At 37.6% G+C, this 23,005-nt stretch overlaps 1 protein-coding gene across 3 annotated transcripts in view; it reads right to left on the reverse strand.

The window, feature by feature from the left end:
- Window positions 1-23,005, reverse strand: part of LOC128982852 (armadillo repeat-containing protein 5) — a 144,165-nt gene that overhangs the window by 64,098 nt on the left and 57,062 nt on the right. For all 3 annotated transcript variants that reach the window (XM_054401892.1, XM_054401891.1, XM_054401893.1), the window contains 2 exons: window positions 14,824-14,989; window positions 3,377-3,545 (listed from right to left, as the gene is read on the reverse strand). In XM_054401892.1, coding sequence (XP_054257867.1) covers window positions 3,377-3,545; window positions 14,824-14,989 — 335 coding nt within the window. The remainder of the gene's footprint in view (window positions 1-3,376; window positions 3,546-14,823; window positions 14,990-23,005) is intronic.

Consider the following 23,005-nt stretch of genomic DNA (forward strand, 5'->3'; position numbering starts at 1 on the left):
ATATTTATATATATATATATGTGTCCGTTAGCACGATAACTCGAGCAAAAATGATCCGATTTTGATGAAATTTGGTACAAACGTGTAAATCTACGTTTATTCGAACGAGTTCGCGATCCAGCATGATCGGCCCATGGGAACGTGGGTTTACGGGGGGTTTTATGGGGTAAAAATAGGTTTTTCCCATTTTTGACCAAAAAAACATAAAATTTAGCATTTTCTTTCCAAACCATTTTGTAGAGCTCTAAAAAACAAATAATTTAGTATATTGAAGTGTTATTATGCGCCTAATGGTTACGGAGAAAATTCCAAAAGTTGTAAATTTAAAATTCCCATGTTATTCTTATGGAGAATAAGTCAACTGTTGTAGTTTGCTTGTTTATGAACATATTTTGATCAAATTTGGAAAATGTTTTTATTTCTTACTAACTATTAACATTTTACAAAAAAAAAAACAGTTTTACCCTCCCTGATGCAGCAAACCTAAGTACTTGTTAAACTAATTCTATTTAAATAGGGAATAAATTTTATATTTTTAAGTACACATTTCAGTGTAAATCCTATCAGTCAAATGGAAATTCGCTTAGTCTGCAGGTTTGCTGCGGCGGGGGTATTTGGTTATTTTTACGTTTCATAGCCTAAGAAAGCCGAAACGAGTCTTATCTCAATTTCTGTCTGTTTGTCTGTCTGTCCATTCTGTGACTCCGTCTGTAACGCCAAAATGTCATTTTACGCGGCCTACTCCTAGAAAACTAGAGTACCGATCAAGGTTCTAATCATTTTTCTGTATTTACTGGAATGGCGAGATTGTCTTTGGCTATAAAAACATGGCCTCGCTTCTTTGAAAACAAAATAACGAACCATCAAAAAGCCAATTTTGTTCGATTTTTGTCAAATTTTATCCCAATGTTTACTATTACTTCTATGAAATAACGATCAGCTGTTTGGATTAGTTCTCACTTCTAGCTGTCACTGATATGTTTACATTAAAAGTTGTTTACAAATACCGCAACCATTTTTTTGTTAGCATATCCAAACCAAGTGAGATTAAAAACGTTGTGCCTTACTTAACCGGTTTAATTAATCGCAAGTGCAACGATTGTTCTTGAGTTTTGATAACCGGGGAAAATACTGCGAATCAGTGTTGTATTAGTGCTGGGAAACTTACATTTTTTTAACCATCGTCACCAATAGCTTACACAAAAAAGGTTTCCACTCATTGACGGCGCATCAAGGACAGTTGTGTAAAGTGAAAAGTAAAAAATCACAACTGCAGTGGGTGACTGGGTGATCGTGGATGTTGCTGCGATCGTGGAAGATCTTTCTGACTTCGCTGTGATCGTAACAGAGGTTTAACTTACAGATGTAGCTAAACTCGCTTTTCCAATGTGTCACTTTGGTTTCTACTTACAGTACTTACATTTCGACAACGATATCGGTACTTTTCCAAAACTACAAACGTCCAAAACCCCAGATTTGTGCGTTTTTTGTCACATTTCCTCCGAATATTTGCTAGATATACCGATTGTCGTTTAGAGATTACGTAATCTTTTAAATCTTCTTTGTTTGGATAAAGGTGGTTTCTTCAAACTGTCATTAATATGTTAACATTTAAAGTTGCTTACAAATAATGCTATTAATGGGAAATAACTTTGATTTTCGAAAACTAAAGAAAACAAGGGATATTAATAACTTTGGTACTGCACCGTATTAAGTGACAGTTTTTTTTATTCAACCATAGTGAGTGTTTAAAGCTTTACATTGTTAACGTTACATGTTACATGTTTCGTGGCCTGTGTATTTATTTATTTGCCAACGGATTAACACACCAATTTTACAGTTTGATTAGGCCTAAAGACGATTATCATAAAACTTGATGACACTATCAAAACTTTCAAATAGGCCTAATTATTTTGTTTGTGATTTGCTTTGGTTAAAGCGTAGCGAATCCCCTAATTCAATTTTGTATTTGTGTGTGTATGTCTGTTGGTAACGCATTAATGTCCTTATTTCTCAGTGTTTCGTGGAAAAGACAAGAGCGCCTTTCTTAATGAAAATTTCAACCCGAATAAAGTGAATTAGTGAGTCGGTGGCTCAGTTGGTAGTGTCGCGGACTTTGGGCCCAAGGCAGCGATGTCGTGGGTTCGGATCCTGGTCACTGCCACTAAAATTTATCAGTACAGTTCACCTTTGTACTGTACTAACTTGCTTTGCTGTAAAGGTTCCACGCACGGGAGGTTAGTCATGTGGACGGGCAAATCCAAGGTAAAAAGAGGCTGCCAACCTCTTTTTTGAAAGTAAAGTATAGTGTGCAGTAGTGAGGTTAAGGTAGTATTTTAACTACTTTTAACGAGTGTCAAAAGTAACTTTCAATTACAGGCCTACATTAGGGCTATGCCTCATAGATCTATAAAGCAATTCCTTTTACAAATGCAAGGTTAAAAGAGGCCGCCAACCTCTTTTTTAAAAGTAAAGTAGTAAAGTAAAGTGTGCAGTAGTGAGGTTGAGGTAGTATTTTAACTACTTTTAACCAGTGTCAAAAGTAAGTTTCAATTACAGGCCTACCTTAGGGCTATGCCTCATAGATCTATAAAGCAATTCCTTTTATCATTAAATATAACACGATCGGGTGACATTTAATTGCGAAGCATTCGTTTTGGCTTTGAAACTGTCAGATATTGTATTTGCGAAGGTTTATATGTATTTCTATACAGTAATAGTTTTTCCAACATATCTGGAAAAATGCACACTAAATATGCAAACCAACTCCTGTTCTGAATAAAGGTTTCAACTTACTACAAGATTCCCGTACGTAGAACGGGCAAACAGCTAGTACTTCATAAATTGTAAGTGTGATGGCAATGTGATGTAGTCTACTTTTTACTACCAACACTGTATAAGCATTTGTTTCAAAACCATAAGTTATGTATTGTCGGGACCACGTAAGTTTGCAGTTGGCGGCAGCCAATCACAAGACAAGGCTAGTGCGACGTTGCCACATCGCCTGTTGACAACACAAATTAAAATATACTAAGCAATATTTTGAAATCAGCTTGTATTATGAGATTTGGCAACACCGCACGGTTCTCATTGGTTCATTCAAAACCATATGGTAAATAGGCTCCTCCCTCAACTGCAAACTTACGTGGTCCCGACAATAGACTAAATCGATTATGACTAGACTAATCTATTGATGGAAACAATCGATTTCAATCTATTGATTGAATAGTAGTGAATGAAGTATGGAGTACGATTAAGGTCTCATATTTGACCAACGAGCTTAATTAATACTTACTGGCTTACATGGTTGCGATGCGAGCTCGATGGAGACTTTAATTTACAGACAACCCTTGTATATAGCTAGACTATAACTTACAGTGCTCAATTGAGGACGTGAGTCTGGTAACAACAGCCTCTACAAGACCATCCTTAACTAGTTGCAAGCGTGCCATGTCCAACAAGCACAAGTTGTAGAGACACAAGTTGGCCAAGGTCTCCCCTGTCTCCTGCACCAGTAGACGGAGGTCAGAGCGACCACCCTGCACCTACCAACAAAATACACTCATTACACTTTAGCAGCAAGTAGGCCAAGGTCTCCCCTGTCTCCTGCACCAGTAGACGGAGGTCAGAGCGACCATCCTGCACCTACCAACAACGTACACTCATGACACTTTAGCAGCAAGTAGGCCAAGGTCACCCCTGTCTCCTGCGCCAGTAGACGGAGGTCAGAGCGACCACCCTGCACCTACCAACAAAATACACTCATGACACTTTAGCAGCAAGTAGGCCAATGTCTCCCCTGTCTCCTGCACCAGTAGACGGAGGTCAGAGCGACCATCCTGCACCTACCAACAACGTACACTCATGACACTTTAGCAGCAAGTAGGCCAAGGTCACCCCTGTCTCCTGCACCAGTAGATGGAGGTCAGAGCAACCATCCTGCACCTACCAACAACTTACACTCATGACACTTTAGCAGCAAGTAGGCCAAGGTCACCCCTGTCTCCTGCACCAGTAGACAGAGGTCAGAGCAACCATCCTGCACCTACCGACAACCTACACTCATGACACTTTAGTAGCAAGTAGGCCAAGGTCTCCCCTGTCTCCTGCACCAGTAGACGGAGGTCAGTGCGACCATCCTGCACCTACCGACAACCTACACTCATGACACTTTAGCAGCAAGTAGGCCAAGGTCTCCCCTGTCTCCTGCACCAGTAGACAGAGGTCAGAGCAACCATCCTGCACCTACCAACAACCTACACTCATGACACTTTAGCAGCAAGTAGGCCAAGGTCACCCCTGTCTCCTGCACCAGTAGACAGAGGTCAGAGCGACCACCCTGCACCTACCAACAACCTACACTCATGACACTTTAGCAGCAAGTAGGCCAAGGTCTCCCCTGTCTCCTGCACCAGTAGACGGAGGTCAGTGCGACCATCCTGCACCTACACACAACTTACACTCATGACACTTTAGCAGCAAGTAGGCCAAGGTCACCCCTGTCTCCTGCACCAGTAGACGGAGGTCAGTGCGACCATCCTGCACCTACCAACAACCTACACTCATGACACTTTAGCAGCAAGTAGGCCAAGGTCTCCCCTGTCTCCTGCACCAGTAGACAGAGGTCAGAGCGACCACCCTGCACCTACCAACAACCTACACTCATGACACTTAAGCAGCAAGTAGGCCAAGGTCTCCCCTGTCTCCTGCACCAGTAGACGGAGGTCAGTGCGACCATCCTGCACCTACCGACAACCTACACTCATGACACTTTAGCAGCAAGTAGGCCAAGGTCTCCCGTGTCTCATGCACCAGTAGACAGAGGTCAGAGCAACCTTCCTGCACCTACCAACAACCTACACTCATGACACTTTAGCAGCAAGTAGGCCAAGGTCACCCCTGTCTCCTGCACCAGTAGACAGAGGTCAGAGCGACCACCCTGCACCTACTTTAGCGGCAAGTTTGTGCATTTAGTCAGAACACATAAAATTATAAAAACTAGAGTGTACGGGCCGGAATTTTAGTCCCGGACTTTTACCCCACTTCATTAGGTCAGCTCAAAATGTACGGCCCGGAAATTTTAACCCCGGAATTTTACCCCCTGGCCAGATATAGAAATAAGTGAGAATGATAAGTTTTCTTCTTTCAGTTTTAATTTAATAGTAAACATGTTATTATTATCCTATCGATATTATTAGCCTATCTGTACTACATCTGTGCATGGAAGCCCACTTTGTTGGGTGACTGTAGGAAAAGGCATATTGTGATATTGTACAACAGAATCAAAATAAATTGTATTTCCACGGTGGTATAATAAATCGTTTAAGAAATGTTCACCCAATCATATATATTAAAACGTGACAGGGTTTTTTATTTCACGATTCTTAATCAACCACTTCACGGATTTTCACGATTTTTGTGTTGAAAGAAAGATAATTTTGAAAACTAGGGAATTGCTATGATACCATTTGCTTAACGTAACAGCTGTAAACGTTCAGCGTTTGCGACACAATTTCAGCATTTGGATAAAAATGAAATACTAGATGTACTATTTTTTTGTGTGGTTTAAATAATAATAATATTTGGTTAAATCAACTGTCCGAGTTTTCACTTGTCCGAGTTTTAAAATTATTTAAAAAATATCAAAATATCAACTGTCCGAGTTTTCAACTGTCTGAGTAGGGTCAACATCAAATGTGACACTGCGCGCCGAGACTAGCGTGTCTAAGGCGCCTGGTCAGAAGCCGATGTAAGCCTCTTCTGCGAAGGAGTCAGCTAGGAGGATTAAACATTAAAGAGAGGACACGCTGTAGTTTCGTTGAAGCCAGCGTACTGGGGAGGGGGAGAGGCAGCGCTACTCTCCTGCTCCCCCTCTCATACTGCGTTGTATGGGTTACTGGGAGTGGGAGATTTGGTAACAGAAGTATCAATTAACTATTTAAAACTTCATCATGCTACGAAAATTAAAAACTTAAATTCTAACCACAATATTAGAATATAAAATAAGTTTTAATCCTTTAAAAGAATGATAAACGCACTTTGGCGTCAGAAGACGCGATGATTGTTGAACATTTTACACTTTTTACTTGAAGTTTCTTTGGGCTAACAGATCATATATAGTTGAATATGATATTAAAAAATCTAGAATTTGATTGCCAAGAAATTGCTTTACTTTTTATGTTTGTAATTTAATTGTAACGGCTGTTGGTGTAAAAAAAGTTAGAGCGGCTTTACATTTTTTCTTAACTTTAGCTATTTAAAATCACCTGACTAGCACATAAATCCCTTAAAACTAGTAAAACATGGTATTAACAAATCGAGAGAACTATGAAAAATGCAAATTTAAAATGTATTTCACCACCCGAATTAAATTTTTCATTTTAACCTCTAATAAGTAAGATTGTTTTATGAACTGGAAAAATTAAAAAAGATTTATTGTAATTATTTTTCTAAATACCACTCTTAAATATAGCTAAATATATATTTTTTATTTCGCGAAACTATTAAGGAATACGAATAAATTGTTAATTTGTATAGATACATCATATTTTTTTCAAAAACGTAATTAAAGTAATGATATGTTCAAAGTCCAGGCCAATTCTTTCAACTTTGATCTTCAGTAATAAATAATAAACATTTGTTTTTATAGAAATTATAGACACCGTTCGATAGGAAATTTAATTTACTTTAAGAATGCCATCGGTGAATAACACAGGTGTTATGGTTTAGCGACAATTTTAATTCGAAACAGCGCGCGTCGCGTTTTTCCCTATCTCTCCCATGTTATAGCCGCGGCTTTTTGCCACTCTACGGCTCCGTGTGCCCCTCTAGTGTTCTGCTAAAGCTGGCTTCACCGCAACATGTGTATTCCTATTCGCGTGCCCTCTCCTTAATGTTTAATCCTCCTAGGGAGTCAGGCATTGTGCGAGCCGCGAGAGCCCCTCATGTCGACTTAAGAAACTGTTTACTTTCCCCATAGCAGCAAACATAAGCACTCGCTTATTTATGGAAATACTAGCAGAATACGGTACCCGTCCTTCGTACGGGGTTGGCATATAAGTATAAAATGTTTATTGCAGTTATGCTCATAAGCTTTCTGATTGCAATGGGGAAGGACACAGTTTGATAACATTTGCTTCTCTAAATTTAAGGTATACTATAGTATTACACATCTACCATAGCCATAATGTTCTACCACTAAAAAAATATTATTAAAAATTCTCAAAATATCACAAATTATTCATGAAATTAAAAACAGAAACATAACTGTAATCAATCCTTCATTGACAGTTCTCATTGTGTATCACAGTTTTATAAATGCAAAAGAAATAGTGCTGCACCCTGTTGGTAAATCTTATAACTTTTTAAGGCTTTTGCATATCATAAAACAAACCTTTTTATTTGAAACAGCACACTAAATTTGCTACGCTCACTCACCTCATAGTTATCTTGCTCTCTGTTTTTATTTATCTGTATCTTTCTGTATATATTGGGATAAATAAACGTATTTCATTTAATTTCACCTTTAGGTTGGAGCTCGTTCGCTGCGCTCACTTGCCTTTAGGTTAGCTCGTTCGCTACGCTAACTCGCCTCCAGATTGAAGTTCGTTCGCTACGCTCACTCACCTTTTGGTTGCAAATTAGCTGTGTTATAAATAAAAAAAAAAAAATAATAGTGCTGCACCCTGTTGGTAATCCTTGTAACTTTTATGCTATTGAACATCATAGAACAGAACCAACTTGTTTAATTGAAACAGCTGTTAAGATTCTTTAATTCCATTTAAATATGAGTACTCATAAGGTTAACATGGGAAACTCCAGAGCCACTGGGGCGGAGCCCGACAGCCCGATCAGAATAAAAACTACTTAGTTTTCCTATTTAATGCCCAAAGATTCGGTGTACCGAATTTCAGCCACCTAGGTAAATGGGAAGTGGCAGAATTAGTGATGAGTGAGTGAGTCAGTCAGTCAGTGAGTCAGTGAGGGCTTTGCCTTTTATATATACAGTCCACTCTTGGTAATTCAAACACTTGATAATTCAAAACATTCGATAATTCAAAATGAAGGCTCAGTCCCTAGAGAATCTCTCAATATTTCAAATTTTTACCATGCATTTTGATACACTCGGTATCAAAGTTTCGTCGGAAAAACACGCTATAATTCGAAGTAACTCAGTATTTCGAAGTTCGTCGGTTGACACTCTATAATTCGAAGTAACTCAGTAATTCGAAGTTCGTCGGTTGACACTCTATAATTCGAAGTCATGCTGTAATTCGAAGTTTCGTCGAAAAAACACTCTATAAATCAAAGTCACACAGTAATTCGAAGTTTAGTTGGCAAAACACTCTATAATTCGAAGTGATCTCTTCCTGTTATAACAGGAAACTATACAGTACAGTACATCCTGTTCCCATGGTAGGCTAGTGTTGGAAGTTTTGATGTTTGTTTGGTTAAGCCCCGTTTCCATCAAACATTTTCTGCTCAAAACATTGTTCTCAGCTAAACTCACAACAAAGTTGGAGTAAAATGTTGAATGGAAACACTAGCATAATGTTTTGAGCAGTGTTGGCCAACAAAAAGTATTGGCAGCCGTTGCAGCTGACAACATTGTTGTGAGCTGTGCTCAAAAGGTAATGGAAACGGTGTCCAGCTGCCAACATTGCTGTGAGCAGAACTTGCGCATGCGCACTTGCTCTGTAGTTCCAGCACATCCACCGCAGCACCATCGCACCTCTAGCCTAGCAGACGGGTTAAACACCAACAACACCACGTGTTTTTGTTTATGGTGAAACAAAAACATTCTTGACATTCTTGTGTCGTGTCGGTGTATCTTGTTGTGTTGGGCTTTTGGACGGTATAGTGAGGCCATGGCGATGTCAAGTCAAGATTGGGGAAAAGACGAAGTGTTAAAGTTGATATCTTTGTATGAAAGTGAGACAGTGTTGTGGGATGTGTCTAAGCACAAAAACTAATAAAACTTTAATTTGACTCTAAATTCTGTGTACCTACTGTGAGAACATTTGGACATTAATGAAACATATTATCTTCTCGACTAGAGCCAACATTTGACCAGATCTTCTTTCAAGACCTTAATAACGTCAAAGTGGTAACATAACTATAGTTCAGTGTTAAAAATTTATACCAAAAGTCCATTATTTTCTGTTGTCAAAATTAAATTAATAACCCATATACAGTCCACTTTATTATTTCTACAATAACCTTTTGATTACGCTACATCTTTTTAAATAATCAGTAACAAAAAAGTTTTTCCAAATCCTGTCTAGTTCTATAAACCATCTGTATATATAAATCATATTTATTTACAAACAAACAATATAAACAATGGTTAAGTGTTTAATGTATTTTGAAGTTTGAAAATGGACTAATGTCCGAAACATGTCACTTCTTTTTATAAAATATAATATTCAGGGTGCTCAGTTGTACTTATTTACTTAAATGTTTAATATATCAGCAGCCCTAATAAGTGAACACATAAATTAAAATATATATATTTATATGTTTATATACAGGGTCAGTAAAAAGTGTTAGACCCCCTGTTATTTTTTTAACGGCCCATACTAGAAAAAGTAAACTCGGCACACCATTATGGCATGTTATGAAGTACTTTTTGGGCATAACCGCCACTTGGTGTTCATCCCCAAAATTAAAAACATAAACATAACTGTAAACAATCCTACTTTGACAGTTCTAATTTTACATCACAGCTGCTTGGTTGAAATTAGCAACCTGTTGTCATAAATTTAGACAATTAATAGTGCTGCACCCTGTTGGTACACTTTGTAACCTTTTAATGCTATTGATCATCACAGAATCAAATTGTCAAGTTGAAACAGCTGTTAAGATTCTTTAATCTATACTTATTTAATAGGCAAGCAGGTTTTTTGTGACTATTATTCCTCCTAAACTACTAAACCGATTGATATGTTTTTGGTGTCATTGGAAAGAGTGTAACGTGAAGTTGTGCAGGAAACTTTCTTTTTAGGGAAACAATTAAAGAGTGAGGCCCTTTAAAGTTTCGTATTTCTCCATACGATTAACATGGGAAACAAAAATTGTTATGAAATTCCAGCTGTTGTCAGAAATTAAAAGTGAGAAGAACATAAGTTAATTATAAACAGTCAACAAGTTTTCTAATTCAACAGTTTGCTACAAACATTTACTGACTTGGTTGTAAGGAAATATTTACTATTTAAATTGGAGTTGCCGTAAATATTACAATGAAAAAAAGCGAGAGAGCCTGGATAATTTTATATACTAAAAAGAAAACTGAATTTTTTAAGAACACTGCTTTATTTCTTAGTAATCATTGAAAGAGCCGATTTACAAACTATGGAAAAATAGGAAAGTCATACAACACCACCAAGGAAAATAAATAGAAATTATGTTTTTTTTTTAGAATTTATAATCGTTATTATGGACAACCGAATGTGGCTATGACTAAGGCTATTTGTAGAAAACACAAAAAAACAAGATCAGCTTTTTTAAAAATGATAAGATATTTTCAAGAAATGTTGATTATATATATCTGTTATGTACATCTTGAGTATTTCCATAATCTTTGACTCGAGTTGAATCTTTTAAAGTCATTAGAAATTATGACTGTTAAAATAACACCTGTAATACTTAGTAATTGCTCGAATTCGAGCAACACAGACACTAGTTCCATTTAAATATTAGTACTCATAAGGTTAACATGGGAAACTAAACTCCAGAGCCACTGGGGCGGAGCCCTTTTGACGGATCTGCACCAAACTTCACACAAACCATCCTTGAATAGTGCCAGAAAGTTTCATTACAATCTGTCGAGCGGTTTTGGAGTCCATAACGTTTAAATATATATACAAACTTCCTCTTTTAGCGAATTTCCCATATAGGGAATAAGCTATTACTGTAGGTCTCATGGTAAGACCTGGACTCGGGACCGATTTACTTTTTTGTTTTGAGGTCCCAAGAGGCCAAAAACACCATTCAAATTTATATATACTGTATATATATATATATTTTAAATATTTAAGTAAATAAGTACAACTGAGCACCCTGAATATTATATTTTATCCATGTTTGCCTCCTGGATTGAATAATAATAATAATAATAGGTTAAATACCTTGTATACGTCCTCAATCCAAGTCGTCTTTTAAAATGACTATAGTTTCGGGGCCAACAGCCCCATTGTCAAATTTTCTGTCTTGTTAATTACTGTTTGTAGCATTGGTCAAACGTTGAAGTACACATATATACATACACTGACACACGAAACATTTATACATACATTTAATAAATGTTTCGTGTGTCAGTGTATGTATATATGTGTACTTCAACGTTTGACCAATGCTACAAACAGTAATTAACAAGACAGAAAATTTGACAATGGGGCTGTTGGCCCCGAAACTATAGTCATTTTAAAAGACGACTTGGATTGAGGACGTATACAAGGTATTTAACCTATTATTATTATTATTATATTTTATAAAAAGAAGTGACATGTTTCAGACATTAGTCCATTTTCAAACTTCAAAATACATTAAACACTTAACCATTGTTTATATTGTTTGTTTGTAAATAAATATGATTTATATATACAGATGGTTTATAGAACTAGACAGGATTTGGAAAAACTTTTTTGTTACTGATTATTTAAAAAGATGTAGCGTAATCAAAAGGTTATTGTAGAAATAATAAAGTGGACTGTATATGGGTTATTAATTTAATTTTGACAACAGAAAATAATGGACTTTTGGTATAAATTTTTAACACTGAACTATAGTTATGTTACCACTTTGACGTTATTAAGGTCTTGAAAGAAGATCTGGTCGAATGTTGGCTCTAGTCGAGAAGATAATATGTTTCATTAATGTCCAAATGTTCTCACAGTAGGTACACAGAATTTAGAGTCAAATTAAAGTTTTATTAGTTTTTGTGCTTAGACACATCCCACAACACTGTCTCACTTTCATACAAAGATATCAACTTTAACACTTCGTCTTTTCCCCAATCTTGACTTGACATCGCCATGGCCTCACTATACCGTCCAAAAGCCCAACACAACAAGATACACCGACACGACACAAGAATGTCAAGAATGTTTTTGTTTCACCATAAACAAAAACACGTGGTGTTGTTGGTGTTTAACCCGTCTGCTAGGCTAGAGGTGCGATGGTGCTGCGGTGGATGTGCTGGAACTACAGAGCAAGTGCGCATGCGCAAGTTCTGCTCACAGCAATGTTGGCAGCTGGACACCGTTTCCATTACCTTTTGAGCACAGCTCACAACAATGTTGTCAGCTGCAACGGCTGCCAACACTTTTTGTTGGCCAACACTGCTCAAAACATTATGCTAGTGTTTCCATTCAACATTTTACTCCAACTTTGTTGTGAGTTTAGCTGACAACAATGTTTTGAGCAGAAAATGTTTGATGGAAACGGGGCTTAACCAAACAAACATCAAAACTTCCAACACTAGCCTACCATGGGAACAGGATGTACTGTACTGTATAGTTTCCTGTTATAACAGGAAGAGATCACTTTGAATTATAGAGTGTTTTGCCAACTAAACTTCGAATTACTGTGTGACTTTGATTTATAGAGTGTTTTTTCGACGAAACTTCGAATTACAGCATGACTTCGAATTATAGAGTGTCAACCGACGAACTTCGAATTACTGAGTTACTTCGAATTATAGAGTGTTTTTCCGACAAAACTTTGATACCGAGTGTATCAAAATGCATGGTAAAAATTTGAAATATTGAGAGATTCTCTAGGGACTGAGCCTTCATTTTGAATTATCGAATGTTTTGAATTATCAAGTGTTTGAATTACCAAGAGTGGACTGTATATATAAAAGGCAAAGCCCTCACTGACTCACTGACTGACTGACTCACTCACTCATCACTAATTCTGCCACTTCCCATTTACCTAGGTGGCTGAAATTCGGTACACCGAATCTTTGGGCATTAAATAGGAAAACTAAGTAGTTTTTATTCTGATCGGGCTGTCGGGCTCCGCCCCAGTGGCTCTGGAGTTTCCCATGTTAACCTTATGAGTACTCATATTTAAATGGAATTAAAGAATCTTAACAGCTGTTTCAATTAAACAAGTTGGTTCTGTTCTATGATGAAAAGTTACAAGGATTACCAACAGGGTGCAGCACTATTATTTTTTTTTTTTTATTTATAACACAGCTAATTTGCAACCAAAAGGTGAGTGAGCGTAGCGAACGAACTTCAATCTGGAGGCGAGTTAGCGTAGCGAACGAGCTAACCTAAAGGCAAGTGAGCGCAGCGAACGAGCTCCAACCTAAAGGTGAAATTAAATGAAATACGTTTATTTATCCCAATATATACAGAAAGATACAGATAAATAAAAACAGAGAGCAAGATAACTATGAGGTGAGTGAGCGTAGCGAACAAACTTCAGCCAGGACGTGATTGAGCCATGCGAACGAGCTCATCTTGAAAATTAAGAAGTTAAACGGCCGCGGGTACAGCTAGTATATATATATATATATATATATGTGTGTCCGTTAGCACGATAACTCGAACAAAAATCATCCGATTTTGATGAAATTTGGTACAAACGTGTAAACCTACATTTATTCGAACGAGTTCGCGAACCAGCATGATCGGACCATGGGAACGGGGGTTTATGGGGGGTTTTATGGGGTAAAAATGGGTTTTTCCCATTTTAGACCCTAAAATCATAAAATTTTGGAAATTCTTTCCCAAACCATTTTGTAGAGCTTAAAAAAAATAATTCAGTATACTGAAGCATTGTTGTATGCCTAAGGGTTACGGAGAAAATTCAAAAAAGGGCAAATTTAAAATTCCCATGTTATTCTTATGGAGAAAATGAAAACTGTTGTAGTTGACTTGTTTATGGATATATTTTGATCAAATTTGACAAATTTATTTATTTTATCCTATTCTATTGACGTTTGGTAAAAAAACACTGTTTACCTTCCCCGTAGCAGCAAACCTAAGCACTCGTTAAATATAATGTTATTTAAATTGGGAATAAATATTTCTTATTTATGGAAATACTAGCTGTAACCCGCGGGCTTTGCCCCGTTTAACTTCTTAATTTTCAAAATTATCTTGTTCGCATGGCTCAATCACTTCCTGGTTGAAGTTTGTTCGCTACGCTCACTCACCTTTAGGTTGGAGCTCGTTCGCTACGCTCACTCACCTTTAGGTTGGAGCTCATTTGCTGCGCTCACTTGCTTTCAGGTTAGCTCGTTCGCTACGCTAACTCGCCTCCAGATTGAAGTTCGTTCGCTACGATCACTCACCTTTTGGTTGCAAAATGACCAAATTAGCTGTTGTCATAAATGTAAAAGAAATAATAGTGCTGCACCCTGTTGGTAATCCTTGTAACTTTAATGCTATTGAACATCATAGAACAGAACCAACTTGTTTAATTGAAACAACTGTTAAGATTCAATAATTCCATTTCTCATAAGGTTAACATGGGAAACTCCAGAGCCACTGCGGCGGAGCCCGAAAGAATTTTTGAAATAATAATATGCCTATATGTTAATCGGGAATGTGAGCTATCATCATGCCAAATTTCAGCCCAATCCGACCAGTATTTTTCGCGTTCACTTGTCACAAACATACATCCATACATCCATACATCCAAACTTTCTCATTTATAATATTAGTAGGATTTGAGTAAATATGTAATCAGACAAGTTGAAATTTGCTTAGTCTGCAGGTTTGCTGCGGTGGGGGTATTACAAATATAGATAAGCATACCTACTTAAATAAATAGTGGCATACAAAGACACATAAAAAATTGTGTGCTCACCTGAATAGCGAGGCCAGAAGACTTTAAATTTGTTGTGAATGTTGCCAAGGCTTTTAAGACAGCAGTTTTAACGTCATTATCTTCTGATACAATGTGAAATGCCACAGCTTTTACTGCTTCCATTTTCAGCATTTCAATTCGATATTTAGGTACTTCCCACAGTGATCTGTACACAAAAAATCAAGTTAGGTATGACTCATTTATACCAAATGTCAACATGTTACTTACAGTTTGTTTCGAGTGAAAAGCTATCTTGTGCATCTTACATTTAGTATGTTTACAAACCAGTTACAAGAAATAAATGAAAGAACAATATAAAATAATAAGTCCATTCAATAGTAGATAGAATATTTCAACATGACAAACCGATATTATCCCTGCCGGTGCTAGGACAATCTGTTCACTAAATGGAGCCGTTTGCATGTGCATGCGCACTTGCATATTTTTGTTTGTTTTTTGTTTGTGAAATGAACTATAAAACAGTTGAATTGATACCAATTTTTGTTTCCGTTTGCCAAAACGCTAAATACATCAAAGACATAACAACAGTGTCAGATATTTTGGGTAACACATTTAAAGGAGGTCAATACAGAATAAAAAAAAATATATGAATTTTAACAGAATGGTGTCATCTAGGAACATCAAAACAAATAAGTAAGTCAGTCCCGGGTCCATGTCTTACCATGAGTAGGGTTGCAATATGGTAATTTATAAAAAAAGAGGAGATTTTTTTTAGTTGACGTCCCCCACTACAGTGGATAAAAATTTACAGTCTAGCAAAATTGTATACAACATAGCACAAACATAACAGAAACGTTATGTGTCATACACATAAAAAAAATTATGTCACTGGCCCGAAATGAAACACGTTTTTATTAATTTTTAAATGGAACTGTCAAAAAACGCCCAAGGCAGTTGTTACGGCTATTAGTATTGACGTCATTTGTCTATGTTTCCATACCGTTTCTGTTCAATATTCGTGTTACATTGTCAATATTTAAATATCGACACGCGAAAGCATACAATTTGCCTCTTGCTTGTCACATCTCACTAAAAATAACAAATAACGTAAACAAAACGCTCTCTGCCTGCTAGACTCGGTTCGGCTTTGGTAGTGAACACGGATACCTATGGACTGACCGGCAGATGCAAATTGAAGGACTGGGAACAATGAAACAGACGGGTCGCCGGAATTCTACCCCCGGATATTTACCCCCATGAAAAAACACCTACGTCATAATTTTGACGTCACATGTCTGGGGGTAGATTTCCGGCCGCAAACTTTTAGGACAGATAAATTATTACCTATTTATTTCAATCAACTCACATTTCACAGTTTACTTAACAGTTGTAATTAATCAAAATACCAATAAACCTGACACCGGAATTTTACCCCCGGAAATCTACCCCCAGAAATCTACCCCCGGACATCCACCCCCAGTGGTCAAATCAGAAATGTCCAACCCAGGAATTCTACCCCCCGTGGTCGGCCACACTACGTAACGGCCAAGATTGATTGTTGTAATTGATTTTATTAATTGGTTTAAAAATGTAAATAATCAACGGCTCTTTGGTTAATCATCTGTTTGGAGAATACGACATCTATGAAATAACAAACAGCTGTTAGGTTTGATAAAGATTATTTTTCTTGCTGTCACTGGATATGTTTACATTAAATGTTTACAAATATCGCAACCATTTCCTAACACTTATAGTAAGAAAATCCAAAACCAAGTGAGATTACAAACGTTGTGCCTCACATAACGGATTTAATAAATCGTAAGTGCAATAATGTGTAACTGTATCATTCAGCGTTAACCGATGATTCTGTGTGCGTGTATCAAATTCAACTTGAGTTTTGATAACTGGGAAAAAGATCCTGAAACAGTGCTGTATACGAAGTTTTGCCTGCGTATCTGGAAAAATGCACACTAAATATGCAAGCCAACTGCTGTTCTGGTTATAAGAAGGTTTCAACTGACTAAATGATCCCGTCCGTAGAACGGGCAAATAGCTAGTTGTAAGATATAGGTACAGTATTACTTTGAATGAGCAATTCTTGTATATTTCTCGGATCTCGGAAATGGCTCTATGACTTTTATGAAAATTTGTATTTATGTGTAGTTTTGATTTTAAAATGCACCTATGCAGTTGTATTTTGTGTAGAAACGCAAACTTTATAGACAATTTTATTTAAAAGTTGAAAATATTTAACATAGGGCCTTATGAGTTGCCATGTTGGTTACGAAAAATAACAACGAAAAAGTAAATTGCAAAGAAAACAAATAAAAATAAAAAGAAGATTTTCTTTACTTATTACTTATAGCCCAGTCAATAAATGTTTTTTAACGCAACTAAATGGTGGAAAGCTGGATTTTTTATATGTGATAGAACCACATGAGAGGTGTATTTTCCGAAAAGTCCCCACATATACCCCTTGAGCTTTCCCCCCACCCCCCTCCAAACCTAGAAATTGCAGTGTTTTACTTAATTGATCATAAGTCGAATACTATGTAAGCTATCGAGCTGCATTTTGTTTTGTTTTATTTCTGATTAATTTTCCTACAACTTTTGTATTTATAAAATTTTTCTAAAACCAATACTTAAGGGAGATAAAAAATTTAAACTTCGTTAAAATCTTTGTTTCAGAGTACAAAATTTTGATTTCCTCTACATATTTTTCTAAATATAAATAATACGCAAATATGGTTCAAACAAAAGTTTTAGTTCGTCTTTCAAGGTTTACAAACGTATTATTGGTTAGTCATCTAGGTGAACTGGTGAAGAGCTGGGCGTCGGCAAAGTGAACACATGCACACTAGTTGAGCACCTCTGCGCTGCGTCGTCGCATCTAGTCCAGTCAATAAACGCACAAACTGCCCTTTTTCGTAGCCAAATAGTGGAAAGCTGGATTTGTTATATGTGAAAGAACAACTTACGACGTGTATTTTCGAAAAATCTCTTATTTTCCACCTTGAGCTTCCCCCCCTCCAAACTTGGAAATTGCAGACGTTAACTTTATTGGATGTAGTTCAAATTATACACATGCTATTGCATTGAAATTTGATTTGTATCCTATACTCTAATATGAGCAATGTTTGCTTGTATGTATGTATGCTTGCACCAAGATCTCAAAAACGGCTCCGACGATTTTCTTCAAATGTTGTAAATAGTTTATTCCTGGTCTAAAAACGAGTTCACTGCAGTTAGAACTGCAAACAAAAATCTAATTACGTAGAAAAATGAAACTGAAAGTCACATTTTTTTAACATTAGTCTTAAGGGTTGCTAAGACTTAATGACCATGCTATGACTTAAAGACCATGTTGGTTGAATTAAATAACAAGGAAAAAGTAAACAAAAGACTTGTAAGTTGTAACATGTGTTCATGGAGGCATCTACCCACAGTATACTAGCAAATTACAAAATACAGTACAAAAGGAAAAACATCAGGTGTTACTATTGAGCAAAGATTATACTGAAGATTACTCGATACATTGTAGTCAAGGGTAGCAGTGTGGAGTGTGGGATCTGTTTATGACGATTAGATTACGGTATCTGCAATCCTTAAATACTATGGGAAGGCGTAGGAAGTGATGAAGGAAGTAGTGAAGGCGAGCAGTCCGGAGTGTGGGAACTGTTTATGACGATTAGATTAAGGTATCTGCAATCCTAAAATGCTATGGGAAGGGAGGGAAACTGGTCCACGACGCAGGAAGTGATGAAGGAAATAGTAAAGGCGAGCACTCTGGAGTGTGGGATCTGTTTATAACGATTAGATTAAGATATCTGCAATCCTAAAATGCTATGGGAATGGAGGGAAACAGGTCCGCGACGTAGGGAGTGGTGAAGGAAGCAGTAAAGGAAAGCAGTCCGGAGTGAGGGAACTGTTTATGACGATTAGATTACGGTATCTGCAATCCTAAAATGCTATGGGAAGGGAGGGAAACTGGTCCACGACGAAGAAAGTGATGAAGGAAATAGCAAAGACGAGCAGTCCGGAGTGAGGGAACTGTTTATGACAATTAGATTACGGTATCTGCAATCCTAAAATGCTATGGGAAGAGAGGAAATAGGTCCGAGACGTAGGAAGTGGTGAAGGAAGCAGTAAAGGAAAGCAGTGTGGAGTGTTGGAACTGGAAACCGTTTGTAGCAGTTAGATTAATGTATCTGCAATACTGAAATGCTATGAGAAGGGAAGGAAAAATGTCCAAGACATAGGAAATGGTGAAAGAAGTAGTAAAGGCTAGCAGTGCGGAGTCTGGGCAATGTTTGTGGCAATTATATTAATTTATCTAAAATACTAAAATGCTATGGAAAGAGATGAAAACAGGTCCACAGCGTAGGAAGTAGTAAAGTTTAGCATTGCAGAGTGTGGGAACCGTGAGTGGCGGTTGGATTGATGTATCTTCTATCCTAAAATGCTATGAGAAGGGAAGGAAACTGTAGTATATGCATATTGATTTACACATTTAATATTTGTATTGGCAACAGTGATGTTCACTTGAATTTGAATAAATTAATACCATTGGTTGAACATTAACCAATCACCGATAGCGTCCTATTCCCCACCTGTCCCGTATGATGCTTCTCCTCGGTCTCAGTTGCCCGCTACCTACACCGGCTTCACTATGTAACGCTCCATCACTCCTTTAATGTCAACCGGCGGTATTCAGTTCATTACAATGCGCTCTCTTATTTCACCCCGGTCTTACGAGTGCTTTAACCCTTCCCGGACGGGCGAAATCGTGACATAGGACGGGCAAAAATCATAGGAAAAAATAAAAATTAATTTCCTTTTTTTGTGTTTTATTATACGAATATACATAAAATAAACACAATGGAACACTTGATACTGTCCAAATAATTTTTTACTCGTTTTTATTTGAAAAAAAATTATGCGGATATATCCGCTCCCCGTCCGCAGATGAGTAGAAAAGCTGCGGATATATCCGCCACCCGTCTTTGAAGATATGACTATGACAACGTTAGGTAATAAATAAAGAACAATATGTTGTTGCGTTGTTTATTATATAAAACTGTTTCAAGAAAATAACACTTCAAGAAAAAGTTGAACTACAATTTCAGTTTTCAAAAAGTTACAAAATCATTTTACGGGGTTTACAAGGTGCCTGTAAATAGTCCATTCTTATAAAACAAGAAAAAATAACAATAATTTCAGTTTTCAAAAGGTTACAAAATCATTTTACGGAGTTTACAAGGTGCCTGTAAATAGTCCATTCTTCTAAAAATAGTCTTTTTGGGTGTGGTACACCTCAAAACATGTGTCTGGATGTAAGTACGGTTTTTCGTCACAATTTATCACATGTTTTACAAAAGTACACAGTTTCCTTACGAACTTTGTTCTTTGCACAAACATGACATCTGAAGGACCCCTTCGGTGATTTGCCCATAACATGGAGTTTTCCGTTCAGCCGTTGAATATCATTTTTCGGTCGTCCTGGTCGTCTTCTTGTAAAATTGCAGGTCTCCTGAACGTAGTCTCTTACTAAATCTTCCACAAGGCTAAGTCTAAACTGTTTGTGAGACATTGCTACTCTGTTGTTGTCTTCTTGCAAGGATTTATATAGAATATAAGAGTTTATAGTAGACACTTCAAGGAGCCAAAAGAAAAGTTTGCGATACCATTTTTTAGTACGCCTCATAAACTGATAACTAGATATCACGTGGTCAGCACGATCAACTCCACCCATGTGTTTAGTGTAATCTAAGACAACATCAGGCTTTAGAACAGGAGGTTTATTTGGCCACTTGCTGGGCTTCTCTGTCATCTCATTCCGGCTTATTTTGTGTTTGGTTGTAAGCATAGTTACCACTCTTTTGTCCTTCCAATAAATAACACCCAAGTCTTTGTTTCTTCGTGCTTCTACATCACCACAATTGAGCGGTTTGCTTAGTGTTGGCATTTCCTTTCTATTATTCATAACCGTTCCCGTAACAAACATATTTTTCTTCAGCAACTCTTTAGCCAGTTCAGGGCTATTGTAGTAACGGTCGACGTATACATGGTGACCAGATGGAGGGTCCAGGGGATCTTTTACTAAAGAATCGCAGAGTTGTAGAACAGTATTTGTTGTTTTCAAAAGCTCATCCTCGTTACCATCACTTTTACCGTAATATGGGCTAAAACTGTAAATATACCCATTCAGAGCATCAGAAAGAACAAACACTTTTAGCCCAAATTTTACAGGCTTGTCGGGGTTGTAAACTCTGAATGAAATCTTGCCCTTGAATGAAATAGTGCTCTCATCCACTGACACATACGAGCTTGGCGTATAGAATAGTTTACATTGCTCTTGAATTGTGTTCACAATATTTCTTATTTTGAGGTCACGTGCGCTTCCCTGTTCATGACTAAAGTGTCAAAACAGCATCAGAAACCTATCTCGAGTAAAAACATCGGAAAAAAAGGGCATCTTGTTTACCCAGGACAATGAAAAGTAGTCCTTTATATCAGGCAACGGGTGAAGTCCCATATTCAGTACAACCCCGAGAAGAGCTCGGATCTCTGTGGTTGTTGTATCAGCCCAATCCTTTTGTTTCCTTTGGTTTTGAATAGGCAAACTTTGAGCATATAGGTTGGTTTCATCACAAATCAATTGTATTAGATTACTATGAAAGTAAAGTGAAAAGAAATCAATTGGTTTTGAAGTGAGATCAAATTCTGTAGGCAGATTACGACCGTAATTGCAGTTATAAATAGGAATAGTACTTACAGGTCCACTGTCACTGTCGGTCACAAAAGCATACTCCTTATCCCACTTCATACGAAGGAGTTTAGCTTTAGTTAGATTTGGTTGTTGTGCCTCTGTAGACCTCTTTTTAGATGGCTTTTTAGAGTTCTTTGCAAATGACTTTTTGGACGCCATTGTAGATTCATTGGTTGAACTATGAAGGCTTTCTTTTTCCGAGTCAATAAAACTTGAGGCATTCCCAATATCGTCCTCACTAACTTGTTCATCACTAATACTTTCCACTTGAACCACATTACATTCATCTTGAGGAACATCAGCGTCTTTGTCATTTTCGGATACAAAACCATTCACTATATCAATATCATTTCCATCGATATTTGCATTATTTACATCACAACTACGCACAGATATGTTGTCATCTTCGTCCAATTCCATCCCATCAACAGCAACATCACCCTCCGAAAAACTCTTGTTCAATAACTCAATAATATCACCAGAAAAACTAGTACTATTTACGTTATAAGCCATCGTGCATCACTATCTCATTCTGCTAGACAGACAACTGTAACGTTTGGCGCCAACACACAGACAACGTGGTTTTGAGCGCGAAACGTCGTGGGGGGTGTAGGAGAGGTGGTTGGTGTGAGTGAGAAAGGGGCGGCGCGGGAGAGAGGGGCAGCGCGGGAGAGAGGGGCAGCGCGGGAGAGAGGGGCAGCGCCTGAGAGAGGGGGAGTGCAAGAGAGAGCGCAGCCATGGATAGAGCAGGAAAGTGGCGCCTTGGTACCGCGAAACATCTGGTTACTGTTTAGGTACCTGCCAGTCTGTCTGAAAAGAAGGCGGATATAACCGCTTCCCGTCCGGAACATAAAAAACCATAGGCTGATATATCCGTCACCCGTCCTTAATCGCTAATGACTTATGCGGATATATCCGTCACCCGTCCGGGAAGGGTTAAGTAGTGTTAAGAAATAGTTCAGTGAGTACGAACATTTCATTTTGGCGACGAGGACGTTTACGAATTCACGGTGTTAGTGCGCAGTGTAAGGACTGCCGCCATCGTAGTGTAACTAGTGCGTTATTAATTTGAAATATAATACTGTAGCGGTATAGTAAGGTATATCGGCTAAAGACGGTAACTACAAACATTTTACTTTATTTTTCTACAACGGTGTAGCTGTATTCATTCGTATTTTAGTGAAGTGAATTTTCAACGAGTGATATTTTCGTATGTCGGAAGTGACCCAGATGCCATTATTCATAGACGAGCTGTTCGGCGCAACGAAAATGGCGGGACTCGTCGGTAGCATCAGCGCGTATGACGCGGCGGAAGAGACATGGTCGTCCTACATCGAATGGCTTGAAATTTTTATCGATGCGAACGATATTAAATCGGAGAAGAAATTGTCTACGCTATTGACAGTAATGGGACTAAAAACTTACAATTTAGTCAAAAATTTGTGTGCGCCA

This window comes from Macrosteles quadrilineatus, unplaced genomic scaffold (genome assembly GCF_028750875.1).
Source record: "Macrosteles quadrilineatus isolate MER2022 unplaced genomic scaffold, UCM_ALF_1.0 Scaffold_1__1_contigs__length_201487025, whole genome shotgun sequence".
Classification (NCBI taxonomy): Eukaryota; Metazoa; Arthropoda; class Insecta; order Hemiptera; family Cicadellidae; genus Macrosteles; species Macrosteles quadrilineatus.